At 40.3% G+C, this 14,842-nt stretch overlaps 1 protein-coding gene across 1 annotated transcript in view; it reads left to right on the top strand.

Annotated features, from left to right (window-relative positions):
* The window catches only part of nr3c2 (nuclear receptor subfamily 3, group C, member 2), a 120,276-nt gene extending 107,725 nt beyond the window's left edge, over positions 1 to 12,551 (top strand). Inside the window, exons 8-9 of the mRNA XM_060873132.1 lie at positions 11,322 to 11,479; positions 11,714 to 12,551. Coding sequence (XP_060729115.1) covers positions 11,322 to 11,479; positions 11,714 to 11,869 — 314 coding nt within the window. The 3' untranslated portion in view covers positions 11,870 to 12,551. The remainder of the gene's footprint in view (positions 1 to 11,321; positions 11,480 to 11,713) is intronic.
* The last annotated feature ends 2,291 nt before the right edge of the window (positions 12,552 to 14,842 follow it).

Below are 14,842 nucleotides of genomic sequence, written 5' to 3'. Positions count from 1 at the left end.
AGCCCTGCTGTAGTTAATAAAATCCAGCCAAGATCCAGGCTGTGCTCCAACTGCTGCTTCTTCTTTCCACTTCCCTCAAAATGGAACGTGTGCAGGGAGAGGAAGAGAAGAGAGGAGAGGAGAGGAGAGGAGAGGAGAGGAGAGGAGGAAAGCGGAGAGGAGAGGAGAGGAGGAAAGCGGAGAGGAGAGGAGAGGAGAGGAGAGGAGAGGAGGAAAGAGGAGGGGAGAGGAGGAGAGAAAAGGTGAGAGGAGATGAGGAAAGAGAGGGGAGAGGAGGAGAGAAGAGGAGGAAAGAGGAGGGGAGAGGAAAGGAGAGGAGGAAAGAGGAGGAGAAAGGAGGGGAGAGGAGGAGAGAGGAGGTGAGAGGAGAGGAGAGGAGAGGAGGAAAGAGGAGGGGAGAGGAGGGGAGGAAAGAGGAGGAGAAAGGAAGGGAGAGGAGGAGAGAGGAGGTGAGAGGAGAGGAGGAAAGAGGAGAAAGGAGGGGAGAGGAGGAGAGAGGAGGTGAGAGGAGTAAAGATGAGGGGAGAGGAGAGGAGAGGAGGAAAGAGGAGGGGAGAGGAGGAAAGGGGGGAGGAGGAGAGAAGAGAGAGGAGAGGAGGAAAGAGGAGGAGAAATTAGGAAAAAGAAGGGGAGAGGGTGAGAAAAGAGGAGACAGAATCGAGGAAAGGAGACAGAAGAGAGGAGAGTAGAAAAGAGAAGGGAAGCGGGAGAGAGGGATTCATGAGGTCATGACCTTTCATGCTATGTGCTATGTGTGTGAATTGTTGAAGACTGGAATTGACAGGCGTCTCTTTCTTGTTTTTTTTTTCATGCTTCACTGTCAGAAATGCTAACAGCTCGTATCAGATTCTTTCAGCTGGATGATATCAGTAATGGTGACACAAGCTAATATTACACATTCATTTGGTGAGCTGCTTCCACAGAAGTGCTCACGAGATTCACTCAAAACATTCGCCCCCTGGTGGCAGTCGTGATGCAGTCGGGCAGAGTCCTGAGATCTGAGTGCAGTTTCCACCATGAGGCTGATTCATTTATTTTAGTACTTAATAATTGCCTGCGTGTCCTTATATGGGTTATTACTTATAAACAAAGGCAATTTATTTATTAAATTATGTTTTTCTTTTCTTTATTAAAATCTTATTAAATCTCTCTCTCTCTCTCTCTCTCTCTCTCTCTCTCTCTCACTCTCTCTCTCTCTCTCTCTCTCTCTCTCTCTCTCTCTCTCTCTCTCACTCTCTCTCTCTCTCTCTCTCTCTCTCTCTCTCTGTCTCTCTCTCTCTCTCTCTCTCTCTCTCTCTCTCTCACTCTCTCTCTCTCTCTCTCTCTCTCTCTCTCTCTCACTCTCTCTCTCTCTCTCTCTCTCTCTCTCTCTCTCTCTCTCTCTCTCTCTCTCGCTCTCGCTCTCCCTCTTTCGGTTTAAAATTTAAAGCACTTTATTGGCAAGATTGTTTACATACAGAGAGCACCATGCAGTGGGCGGGGCTACCAGACAGGGTATGATATAAGCTGATATAACCGATTAGTAAAAAAAACTCATACCATATGAGGTGTTACTACCGTTCTAACATTCATGCACTAGACACATAAGTACATAGTGCATAGTGTAAGTACGTAGTGTGTAGTACGTCATTTGGGGACACAGCTCAAATCCATGTACGAGTTGTTTCTATAGCAACAATATACAATCTTTGAACTAGGGCATTAATATAGACCCGATTAGCTTTGCGGCTGCATTTCTGCTGTTATATTGGTGGAAATTATTCGAGACCTTCTGACCAATCAGGATTAAGATTTCAACAGCGATGTGGTCTATAAAGTGATTTTAAATAAATAAATATTAATATAGTGGAAAAATATAGGCTATGATGTACTGTATATAATAATAATAATAATAATAATAATAATAATAATAATAATAATAATAATAACCTTTATTTTCTATAGCACCTTTAAAAGAACATCTCAAAGCACTTTACAAAAGCAAAATAAAAGCAACAAAATTACACACATAATATAAAGATTAAAATTAAAGCAACAAAAATAGACAAGAAAATAGGCACTATGTAAAATTACAATTAGTCAAATTAAAAGCTACCCTAAAAAAAGAAGTTTTAAGCAGAGATTTAAAAGTGCCAAGAGATGTTGCTTGCCTTATCTCAGTTGGTAATGAATTCCATAGTTTTGGAGCTAGTGAAGAGAAGGCCCATATCTCCCATCGATTTTAAACGAGTTAAAGGAACAGTTAAAAGACCAGTTTCAGAAGAACAAAGATTGCGAGATGGAATATAAGGAATTATATATTATTATAGCAATATATCTAAATAAATGTAGGATTTAAAAAATAATTCATCTGGTTCCTCTGACACTTCCTGTCCAGTCACACAAACATGTCTGGTGTCTCCCGAGTCACAAATATTCAGCACTGGCAGTGAGTCAAATCTTCCAGTCGATGAGCTCAGAAGAGGTTTCTGATGGAGATCAGAGTGTAGTGGAGGTCAGTCTGAGATCTACAGCATCTCACGTCTCTGCGTCGTTCATTAAAACGAATCAATAAAATACAGCCGAGTCTCACAAGTCTCAAAGTTCTGCTAGTGTTTAATGAGTTAAAAATGAACACAGCTTTATCGGATTATTTAAACACATGCACATCGCTTTCCAATAATAGAAAGCTCTTATTTTCAGAAAGCAGTAGGAAGCGATTGTGCAGATGCGATGAAGCAGTGTACTAATTGAGATCGTATTGAGCGTTAGTCATTAACAGATGACAACAATTAACATGGCATGTCAGGGGTGTACTTACGCCACCGTCTCGATTCATTATCTGTGTCAGAGACTTCTGAAATGAAGCAAATGGCTTGAACAGATGTTCAGACATCTTTTGATTTTTCTACAAGGATTTCTCTTAAACATCTAAAAACGTGTGTTGATCAGAATGAAGTAACGTTTTAATAAGTTTGATAGCACAAAAAAACGTCTCGGTGAATTCTCTCGAATTAAAGTGCAACTCTGATAATATGTTATCGCTGCTATAGTAACACTCATACAACGACTTTAACGACGGACGTTTCGCGTAAAAATAGATTTATAAACATGAGTTTGTTGACATGTTGAGGTTTTCTGTCAGGAGGTGGTTGGATTTTTTGCGTTTATGGAAAGAGCCTCCAGTTATGGTTAAAATATGTAAGTGAGTAGTGTGTAGTGTAAATGTGTAGTGTATGTGTGTAGTGTAAGTGTGTAGTGTAAGTGAGTAGTGTGTAGTGTAAGTGAGTAGTGTAAGTGAGTAGTGTGTAGTGTAAATGTGTAGTGTAAGTGAGTAGTGTGTAGTGTAAATGTGTAATGTAAGTGTGTAGTGTAAGTGAGTAGTGTAAGTGAGTACTGCGTAGTGTAAGTGTGTAGTGTAAGTGTGTAGTGTAAGTGTGTAGTGTAAGTGAGTATTGTGTAGTGTAAGTGTGTAGTGTAAGTGAGTACTGCGTAGTGTAAGTGTGTAGTGTAAGTGTGTAGTGTAAGTGAGTAGTGTGTAGTGTAAGTGTGTAGTGTAAGTGAGTAGTGTGTAGTGTAAGTGTGTAGTGTAAGTGAGTACTGTGTAGTGTAAGGGAGTACTGTGTAGTGTAAGTGAGTAGTGTAAGTGTAAGTGTGTACTGTGTAGTGTAAGGAAGTACTGTGTAGTGTAAGTGAGTACTGTGTAGTGTAAGTGAGTAGTGTAAATGTGTAGTGTAAGGGAGTAGTGTGTAGTGTAAGTGTGTACTGTGTATGTAGTGTAAGTGAGTACTGTGTAGTGTAAGTGAGTAGTGTGTAGTGTAAGTGTGTAGTGTAAGTGAGTAGTGTTTAATGTAAGTGAGTAGTGTAAATGTGTAGTGTAAGTGAGTACTGTGTAGTGTAAGGGAGTAGTGTGTAGTGTAAGTGTGTAGTGTAAGTGAGTACTGTGTAGTGTAAGTGTGTAGTGTAAGTGAGTAGTGTGTAGTGTAAGTGTGTAGTGTAAGTGAGTACTGTGTAGTGTAAGGGAGTAGTGTGTAGTGTAAGTGTGTACTGTGTAGTGTAAGTGAGTACTGTGTAGTGTAAGTGAGTACTGTGTAGTGTAAGTGAGTACTGTGTAGTGTAAGTGAGTAGTGTGTAGTGTAAGTGTGTAGTGTAAGTGAGTAGTGTTTAATGTAAGTGAGTAGTGTAAATGTGTAGTGTAAGTGAGTACTGTGTAGTGTAAGGGAGTAGTGTGTAGTGTAAGTGTGTACTGTGTAGTGTAAGTGAGTACTGTGTAGTGTAAGTGAGTAGTGTAAGTGTGTAGTGTAAGTGAGTAGTGTGTAGTGTAAGTGTGTAGTGTAAGTGAGTAGTGTTTAATGTAAGTGAGTAGTGTAAATGTGTAGTGTAAGTGAGTACTGTGTAGTGTAAGGGAGTAGTGTGTAGTGTAAGTGAGTACTGTGTAGTGTAAGTGTGTAGTGTAAGTGAGTAGTGTTTAATGTAAGTGAGTAGTGTAAGTGTGTAGTGTAAGTGAGTACTGTGTAGTGTAAGTGTGTAGTGTAAGTGAGTAGTGTGTAGTGTAAGTGTGTAGTGTTTAATGTAAGTGTGTAGTGTAAGTGAGTAGTGTAAGTGTGTAGTGTAAGTGAGTACTGTGTAGTGTAAGGGAGTAGTGTGTAGTGTAAGTGTGTAATGTAAGGGAGTAGTGTGTAGTGTAAGTGTGTAGTGTAAGTGAGTAGTGTAAGTGTGTGGTGTAAGTGAGTACTGTGTAGTGTAAGGGAGTAGTGTGTAGTGTAAGTGTGTAATGTAAGTGAGTAGTGTGTAGTGTAAGTGAGTAGTGTTTAATGTAAGTGAGTAGTGTAAGTGAGTACTGTGTAGTGTAAGGGAGTAGTGTGTAGTGTAAGTGTGTAGTGTAAGTGAGTATTGTATAGTGTAAGTGAGTAGTGTTTAATGTAAGTGAGTAGTGTAAGTGAGTACTGTGTAGTGTAAGGGAGTAGTGTGTAGTGTAAGTGTGTAGTGTAAGTGAGTAGTGTGTAGTGTAAGTGAGTAGTGTTTAATGTAAGTGAGTAGTGTTTAATGTAAGTGAGTAGTGTAAGTGAGTACTGTGTAGTGTAAGGGAGTAGTGTGTAGTGTAAGTGTGTAGTGTAAGTGAGTATTGTATAGTGTAAGTGAGTAGTGTTTAATGTAAGTGAGTAGTGTAAGTGAGTACTGTGTAGTGTAAGGGAGTAGTGTGTAGTGTAAGTGTGTAGTGTAAGTGAGTAGTGTGTAGTGTAAGTGAGTAGTGTTTAATGTAAGTGAGTAGTGTAAGTGAGTAGTGTAAGCTTGTAGTGTAAGTGTGTAGTGTAAGTGAGTATTACATAGTATGTCATTTGGGACACACCTCAGGTCCCTGTAAGAGTTGTTGCCATAGAAACGATAAGGTATTAGGACAGTGTGTTGGTATAGACCTGATTTGACCAATCAGAACGGACATTTTATCAGCGACGTTTTTCAGACTGAACTAACAAGGTTTGAGAACACAGCTCTCATTAGATGAAGGTGATGCTTCTGATATGTTATGGTTGCTACAGTTGAGGCCAAAATTATTAGCCCCCTTATGAAATTAGACAAAACTCTTGATTTCTCCATGGAAATGACCATTAACAACAAGTGTTTTATAGTGTGTTTGTTTCCAAAATAACAAAGACAAAATCTCCACTAAGTTTGATTAGGATATTTAATTGAAATAGTGAGTTGAAACAAGAAAGGGCAAAAATGAAACGTCCAAAATTATTAGCCCCCGTTCATTAATAGTCAATAGTGAACCCTTTCTGAGCCACAACTGACAACAACCTCTTAGAGTAGTTCTTTACTAGGTTGGCACAGGTTTCCTGAGGGATTTTAGCCCATTCTTCCATTGCAAATTGCTCCAGCTGGTCCAAATTACGTGGTTTCCGAGCATGGACATTCACTTTGAGCACTCGCCACAGATTCTCAATAGGATTGAGGTCTGGGCTCTGTGCGGGCCACTCCAGGACCTTTGTTTTGGTATCCTTCAGGAACTGTTGGACCAATTTCGATGTATGCTTTGGGTCATTGTCTTGTTGGAAGACCCAGCGACGACCTAAGGCTAGACTACGAGCAGATTTCTGCATATTATCCCTCAAAATGTCAACATAATTTTCTTTTTTCATGATGCCATGCACCCGAACAAGGCTCCCTGTGCCTGAAGCTGCAAAACAGCCCCACAGCATGATGCTCCCACCACCATGTTTAACTGTGGGAACTGTGTTCTTAGGGTTGAAGGCCTCACCCTTTCTTCGCCAAACATAAGCAACATCCATGTGCCCAAACAGTTCCAGTTTAGTCTCATCAGACCAAAGCACAGACTCCCAAAACTCATCTTTACCTTTCAAATGTTCACGGGCAAACCTCAGTCTAGCTGTGATGTGCCGCTGTTTGAGTAAAGGGGTTCTTCTGGGACGATGGCCCTGAAGCCCACCACGATGAAGAGCCCTCACAACTGTGTTCCTTGAAACATCAACTCCAGAAGAGGCCAGGTCAGCAACAATCATCTTGGCAGATGTCTGGGGCATCTTGCTGATATCTCTGACTATTTTCCTCTCCAGGGTTCTTGAAATCTTGCGCTTACGACCACGCCCAGGTTTGTTTCTTACAGAATTTGTCTCCTTGTACTTGGCAATGATGCAACGTACGGCGGTTCTAGACACTGTGAAAAGCTTGGAAATGGCAGTATAGCCTTCCCCCTTATCATGAGCCTCCACTATCTTCTTTCTGAGCTCAAGACTGATTTCCTTTGTCTTTGGCATGGTGAGTAAAAGTAGTCTCTCCCAATAATGTGTTCAAGTGCCCTGTTCCTTGGAGTCCTTTAATGCTGATTGAATGCCCAGGTGTTGTTAGGAAGCCAATTGACTGCACAGGTGTGGTTTGAAAGCTGATTGATTAATTAGGTGTGTTTTGAAAGCTGATTGATTAATTGGGTGTGTTTTGAAAGCAAATATTCACAAGGGGCTAATATTTTTGACCACCCCATTTTCACTATATTTGATTATAAAGCAAGCCTAAAAATGTATTTTATATTCCAAAATGTACCAAAAGCTACTAAATAGCACTGGCGAATGTTTGATTATATCAAGTTTTATCAATGCTGCAAACATTGGAAAGATCTTTAGGAAAATGTTCCAAAATTCCTGGGGGGCTAATAATTTTGGCCTCAACTGTATAGTGATTTCTCATGCGGAGACTTTATAATGTGGTGAATTTAGAGAGAGAGAGACAGAGAGAGAGTGAGTGAGAGAGAGAGAGAGAGAGAGAGAGAGAGAGAAGGGGGGAGGGGGTGTTAGGGTTGTGACAGGACAAAGACTCTTTTATAGCTCCTGTAATGTAAGGGAGACGAAGAACAAACTTGTTATGTGGACGTTAAATGTGGCTATAAATGTTTGCCTAAGCTGTGAATTATCTCACTTAAACCAACACATGGTCACAGCAATGACAAGTTAAAGCAGTTGTTGATGTTTGCAGTGCAAAATTTAACCGCAAGGAAAAAAACGCTTATTTATTTTGTTATCCTATATAAAGATCGTTAGACTGACTGAGAACTCTGCCTGCTCTAAATCTCCCTTAGAGATAAAGGAGTTCAGCACAGAGCTACTGATTATTGTCCTACACCAGCATGCCATCGTCTGTACTATAAAATCCAAAAAAACAGTCAGCTGGTCACAGTTTCCTCTTTATCCTCCTCATCCAGGGCTTTGACTAACAGAGCCTTGGCAGCACTGACAGAAAGGAGGGGTGAAAGTGAAATAAATAACCCTGTAGAACTTCTTATGATGGCTACAAAGTTTAGCAGCTCATAATCACATCAGCCGAGTCCTAAATACCAGCTGGAGGCTAACGATGCTGTGAGATGTGGGTCAGTGAGGGAGGAGAAAAAAGAGCGAGAGGTGACAAGGGGTTCAACATGTTCCTGTCAATCAAAAGAAGGAACACTAGAGCGATCACATCTCTGCAGGAAGCAACACACACACACTCACGCGCATACACGCTGACGTTTTATTTAAAATATTCACAGAACTTAAACAAATTCCTAAACAGATTTAAAGTCTACACAAATTCTATGTACATTTAAAATCTACGCTATATCCCAGACGACTAGCTAACTAGCTAACTAGCTAAGGAATTTTCCCGGGGTCATGATAATGCTGCTTAAGACATGAAAAACAATTAATGTCAAAACAAATCAAGATGTCATTCAGGGTCTGGATTTTGTTTATCGAATTACGGAAATAATGTCAATTATTTAGCAAAAAGCATTCGAGTTCATCCGAACAGAGCCACAGAACTAGAGACTGTAGTTTTTTTTTTAATATATATTTAGCCTCTGCTTCTATCTGATGACAAAAACAGATGACAGGACAAGGAAGTGCTGTACTATTCCTTTGTGTCAAAACCATAACAGATGTCTGATAGTAAGCTGAAGCTTCAGGATGAATCTAAATATAACATACATTTTCATTTTTTTATCCATTAACATTAACATCCAGGGGGCACGGTGGCTTAGTGGTTAGCACGTTCGCCTCACACCTCCAGGGTTGGGGGTTCGATTCCCGCCTCCGCCTTGTGTGTGTGGAGTTTGCATGTTCTCCCCGTGCCTCGGGGGTTTCCTCCGGGTACTCCGGTTTCCTCCCCCGGTCCAAAGACATGCATGGTAGGTTGATTGGCATCTCTGGAAAATTGTCCGTAGTGTGTGATTGCGTGAATGAATGTGAGTGTGTGTGCCCTGTGATGGGTTGGCACCCCGTCCAGGGTGTATCCTGCCTTGATGCCCGATGATGCCTGAGATAGGCACAGGCTCCCCGTGACCTGAGGTAGTTCGGATAAGCGGTAGAAGATGAATGAATGAACATTAACATCCATTATCATTTTTTTTTTCATTAAATATAACATACTTTTTTTTTTTTAACATTTTCGTTTTATCTGTAAATAAAAAATTAATCAAAAAAATCGCCAAAGCTTAAAAAGGTTGAAAGTTTGCGGCCATTCGGTCGTCACTTATCCGCTGTTTCGGACAACGTTACATTTAACTAGATGTTTAAATCCCTAGTGTAGATATCCAGTGCACTCTGTAATTCCCACAATGCATCTCTGTAGTGTACAGACAATTACCAGTTAATTGTATTTAATCTGTTGTTTTGCGTACACGCCTCAAATCATGCTGGATGTACGGAAACGAATCTTGTTCATGTTATTCGATTCAATTTTTTTTTTATATATATACTACTTAATTTAGGCATATTTATAAATGCCTAATTTCAATTGAGCTATTATAATCATGAAAAATGAAAGCTACATTTAAAAAAAAATATTTCAATCCGTCTAAAAATAGGTAGAATAAACGTAGGTCTGGATTATTGTCATTTTATAAGAAGAAATTGTAGATGAATTCGACTCAATTCAAGATATTTGAACGTTGTTTTAGGAATCTATTTTTATTTATTTATTTATAAATTTATTTATTTATATTGAGTGATTTGTTGACATCAGGTCTGTAGACTAGGCTATAATTCCTGTGGTGGATAAGTGGCTTGTATGCTACGCTCTTAGCTACAGTTTCTCATGGCTGGAGTTATTCCATACCATAAGTGGTGTATTTTATTACATCTCTTTCACCAGGAAATGTGAGTTTCCATGTGGAATGGTTATAAAAATCAGGTATTTGTACCTGAACTTTTATTCTGAAGGATAATTAAATGTACAGCTAATGCAGTAATCAGAACCCAGACTAAATATGAGCACATCAGTCAGATTTGGTTTGGTCTAATTTGTCAAATTCAAAAATGAAAGAAGAAGAAGAAGGTTTCTGGATACAGTCCCCATTTTTTGGCTTCCAAGAAACAGCAAGAAAGCTGAATTCTAAATAGACTGCATTATAAATAGCGAGCTGTCAGTCATCGATTAGCATAAATATTGAAGCATTTCTCTTTCGCTGCTGAAAAAGCTGAACATCGTTCTCATTTGAACAAGGACAGACTTCAATTATCCCCTTTAGAAATATTCAGGTCACTCCACTGTTCAGTCCAGACTCAACTTCAGCATAAAGGAGAAAAGAAAGAAAGAAAAAAATCCTCAGGCTGCTCTGAGAGAGTGGTGTATCTGATCAACGTCACTGTGGAGGAGGAGAAGGAGGAGAGGGAGTAGGAGGAGAAGGGGGAGGAGTAGAAAGGGGTAGGTAGAAGAAGGTGAAGGAGGAGAAGTAGAAGGTGCAGATTGAGTAGGAGGAGAAGAAGAGGAGGAGTAATAAGAGGAGTGGTAGAAGAAGGAAGAGGAGAAGTAGAAGGTGCAGATTGAGTGGGAGGAGAAGAAGGAGTAGTGAGAGGAGAAGAAGAAGGAGGAGGAGGAGCAGATGGAGTAGGAGGAGAAGAAGGAGGAGGAGCAGATGGAGTAGGAGGAGAAGAAGGAGGAGGAGGAGCAGATGGGAGTAGGAGGAGAAGGAGGAGGAATAGGAGCAGATGGAGTAGGAGGAGAAGGAGGAGGAATAGGAGCAGATGGAGTAGGAGGAGGAGAAGGAGGAGGAGGAGCAGATGGAGTAGGAGGAGAAGGAGGAGGAATAGGAGCAGATGGAGTAGGAGGAGGAGGAGCAGATGGAGTAGGAGGAGAAGAAAGAGGAGGAGGAGCAGATGGAGTAGGAGGAGAAGAAGAAGGAGGAGGAGCAGATGGAGTAGGAGGAGAAGGAGGAGGAATAGGAGCAGATGGAGTAGGAGGAGGAGGAGCAGATGGAGTAGGAGGATAAGAAAGAGGAGGAGGAGCAGATGGAGTAGGAGGAGAAGAAGAAGGAGGAGGAGCAGATGGAGTAGGAGGAGAAGGAGGAGGAATATGAGCAGATGGAGTAGGAGGAGAAGAAGAAGGAGGAGGAGCAGATGGAGCAGGAAGAGAAGAAGGAGGAGTAGAAGTAGGAGGAGGTACAGATGGAGTAGGAGGAGAAGAAGGGGGAGTAGAAGTAGGAGGAGGTACAGATGGAGTAGGAGGAGAAGAAGGAGGAGTAGAAGTAGGAGGAGGTACAGATGGAGTAGGAGGAGAAGAAGGAGGAGTAGAAGTAGGAGGAGGTACAGATGGAGTAGGAGGAGAAGAAGGAGGAGTAGAAGTAGGAGGAGGTACAGATGGAGTAGGAGGAGAAGAAGGAGGAGTAGAAGTAGGAGGAGGTACAGATGGAGTAGGAGGAGAAGAAGGAGGAGTAGAAGTAGGAGGAGGTACAGATGGAGTAGGAGGAGAAGAAGGAGGAGGAGCAGATGGAGTAGGAGGAGAAGAAGGAGTAAAATCACTGTGGAAACATGTCTAATGTCCTGTATTAATGTCTTTTCTGTGCTCTTTCTCAGTGCCCAAGGATGGCCTGAAGAACCAGGCGGCGTTTGAGGAGATGAGGGTGAACTACATCAAGGAGCTGCGACGTTCGGTGGGCAAAGCAACAAACAACTCGGGACAGACATGGCAGCGCTTCTTCCAGCTCACCAAGCTACTGGATGCCATGCATGATGTAAGCAGAAAAAAGTCTTGTCCAAAATGGCCGTCCTCCCCAGTGTGAAGTGCCATATGACCTGACAGATATTTATATTTATGTTCTGCAACATTGATGTCTTTTATTTCTGTTGTGTTTTTATCCATTTTTTCTGGGTTATTTATTTATTTATTTATTTATTTATTTATTTATTTATTTATTTATTTATTTCTTATTAGACCTCTAATCCCACTTTATTTTGTATCCTCGCAGCTGGTGGGAAACTTGTTGGACTTCTGCTTTTACACCTTCCGTGAGTCTCAGGCTCTGAAGGTGGAGTTTCCTGAGATGCTGGTAGAGATCATCAGTGACCAGATACCAAAGGTGGAGTCGGGCCTCACGCACATCCTTTACTTTCACAAGAAGTGACGAAAGATGGGGAAAAAAAAAGGACAAGCGACAAAGAGACGAAGGAACGAATAAAGAATGATGAAGAGGACACGAAAAGCCTCAGAAAGAGGGGAAGAAAGACAGAACGAGATGGAGAAAGAGAAGGCACATGTGGGCCAGGCCAGCTTGCTATGCACAACGTCAGGCACGAAAGGCTCCGATGTACGTACGCTAAACTCAACCCACCCCGATCCCTCACCCCCTACCCCGACCCCCACGCCAGGACAGATGCAGAGACACACACAGAGAGAGAGAAAGAAAGAAAGAAAGAAAGAAAGAAAGAGAGATACGCGGCGAAAGAAAGAGAATGAGACGAGTTGTCTAGTTATCTGTAGCCAGCCAGTGAACTTTTAGAGTTCCTTTCTCTTTGCCCCCAAAGACAATGCTGACTATCTATGGATATGAAGCCATATGTTTCTTTGGTAAAGCTGTAGTGCACAGGTACAAGTGTATAAATAATACTGAAACACAGTGGTATACGGAGACACGGTAACGTCCTTGCATCTACACGCTACAGTACACACATCCAGTACAGTCCATCCTGCAATCAAATCCTGAGGCATTTCTATCATTTAACTCATCTCAACACTACACACATACTCTTTGGATTTACAATTTACAAAAAAAGAAGAAAAAAAACAAACTCAAAAAAAAAAAAAAAAAAAAAAAAAAAAAAAATTATATATTATAATTTCAGTAGCAACTGTATCATCATTAACTTTTTTTTTTTTTTTTTTTTTTTTTTTTTGGGGGGTCAAAGCAAGGACATTTTCCAAGGGCTACACTACCTAAAATCTGAAGTGTGTCTAATCGGTGTGTATTAAAGCGCAGAGCAGTGTGCACCATCTCATACCCATGTTTAAGTGAACAGAACAATCAAACCTGAACGGATATGCAAGCCCTTCTTATTTTGGAGGGGGGAAAAAAAATTTTTTTGTAGTCTTTTTTTGTAGGTACAGTTGAAGGACGCTGCAATTGCATCCCTAACGTAGCTCTGTGGGGAAGAAACAAAAAAACTGACTGCTGTGATGAGCGAAAAGCACACAAGGGCTTTGTTTTTATGACCTTTAGGCATACGAGGCGCTTGCTACACCGCACAATGCTGAACAAGCCGTAAGACCGTCAGAGCAGAATCCATTTAGGTTTAACGCACTACATCGCTGAGATTTTTTTTTTAAATGCAGATTATTAATTAAAAAAAAAAAAACATCGGACGGTTTGATTCGTTCGATCTGCTCTTCTTTTATTCTCTGTACAATCTTTTGCTCCAAAGCGAATAACAAAGGATGTCTGGAGGCATGCAGACAGAAAGACCAACAAGACAAAAAAAAATGTGCATCTCCATTCCAGTAGATGGAAGAGTTCATTTTGAGATCGTTCAGAGTTCAAGGAAAACGACACCGAATCTCAGGAGCGAATCCGTCGTGTATATATGATTACTAAAGACAAGAATGTGAGCATTAACTAATGAAGGTTACTCGAGACTCATGACGGAAGTCTAAAGGCTGTTGTTGTGCCGTTAATTAGTTTGAGTGAAAGTTTATGCGAAACATATTTTCTAAGAAGGCTTCTGGGATTTTTATTTCCTTTAAAGCTATGGGCTATAGAGAGGAAAAAAAAACTCATTGAATCATTTAACCTTGTCAGATTTGAAGGTTTCACTTTATACATATTGCTCCATGTTAAGCAAGAGAACGTGAACCGAATACACATCTGGATATAAACGCATTCTAATGAACATCTGGAAAATTTTCACTGTAATTCAACCGCACCCTGGAAAGTGTCGAAAGATTAAAGATTTGTCTGCTTCCACATACATGAGCTCCAAAACACCTATTATTCGCTGGTGACGCTGTGATTGACAAGGGCAAGACACTATGCCCCACCCACCGAGAGAGCACAGCTTGTAGCTTTGTTATCCATGTAATCCAATCAACAGCTAGCCTTAGACTTCCACTGTAAATCATTTTCCGTTCTTTTCCAACAGACAGAAAAAGAACGACATTCTTGTTTGAGGTAATCATGTGTATGCTGCAGATAAAATGAGATTTAATTCTCAAAGATGAAGATTAGTCTGAAAATATGTCGATCGCTACAGAAATTCTTCTTCTTTTTTTTTTAAATAAATTAATTAATCAGCGATCAGCTTTATTATGCATTGCATCTGCTTAATTGATGTTTTTTCCAGGAAACAGACTTAAGCCACACCCACCAAATTCAGGGACCAATCAGAATGGCCAGAGAGGTCTTTAAAAAAAAAAAAAAAAAAAAAAAAAAACATCTAATTACACTATAGACTGCTACTAAACCAGCTCCCTTGTTACTATGAAATAAGCTTTTAGGATATTATTATTATTATTATTATTATTATTATTATTATTATTATTATTATTATTATTTTTTAGAATAATAATAACAACAACAACAACAATAATAATAATAATAATAATAATAATAATAATAATACAAAAAAAGGAGCATTAAACACATTAAAACATTTTTAAAGCCAGTCCCTTTGGTACTCTTATTATTATTAAAAAAAAAAAAAAGTGTAAGATTTTCAGTAGCTGCACATGTAAAAGTGTTATATATGTACAACATGCAGAAGAAGTAGATCTGCTCATTTCACACGCCTTCAGCTTTTATACAAAAACACTAACAACGCAAAACAGCACTAAAAGCTCCAGTAGCCTCCAGCTTAGAGCATACACACACATGAGCAGACACGTAGAATTATCGTTACTCCTATAGCATATACTCCCACGTTACTGTACGGAGGACAGACGCTTCCTCTCGTACCCGCTTCTGATCAGTCCGCTTGAGGGAAGTCCTACTGATTACCATTTATTAAAGCTGTGGAGGTGAAACAGTGATGCTACTGATGAAAGTAAGAGAAGCTTGAGTTCGTTCTGTAATGCTGTAATGTCGGATGATGATGGAGAGGGTGAGTGT

Source organism: Tachysurus vachellii, chromosome 6 (genome assembly GCF_030014155.1).
Source record: "Tachysurus vachellii isolate PV-2020 chromosome 6, HZAU_Pvac_v1, whole genome shotgun sequence".
Classification (NCBI taxonomy): Eukaryota; Metazoa; Chordata; class Actinopteri; order Siluriformes; family Bagridae; genus Tachysurus; species Tachysurus vachellii.
Note: the sequence above shows the minus strand (reverse complement) of the source record. Positions and strands in the feature narration are given on the sequence as shown.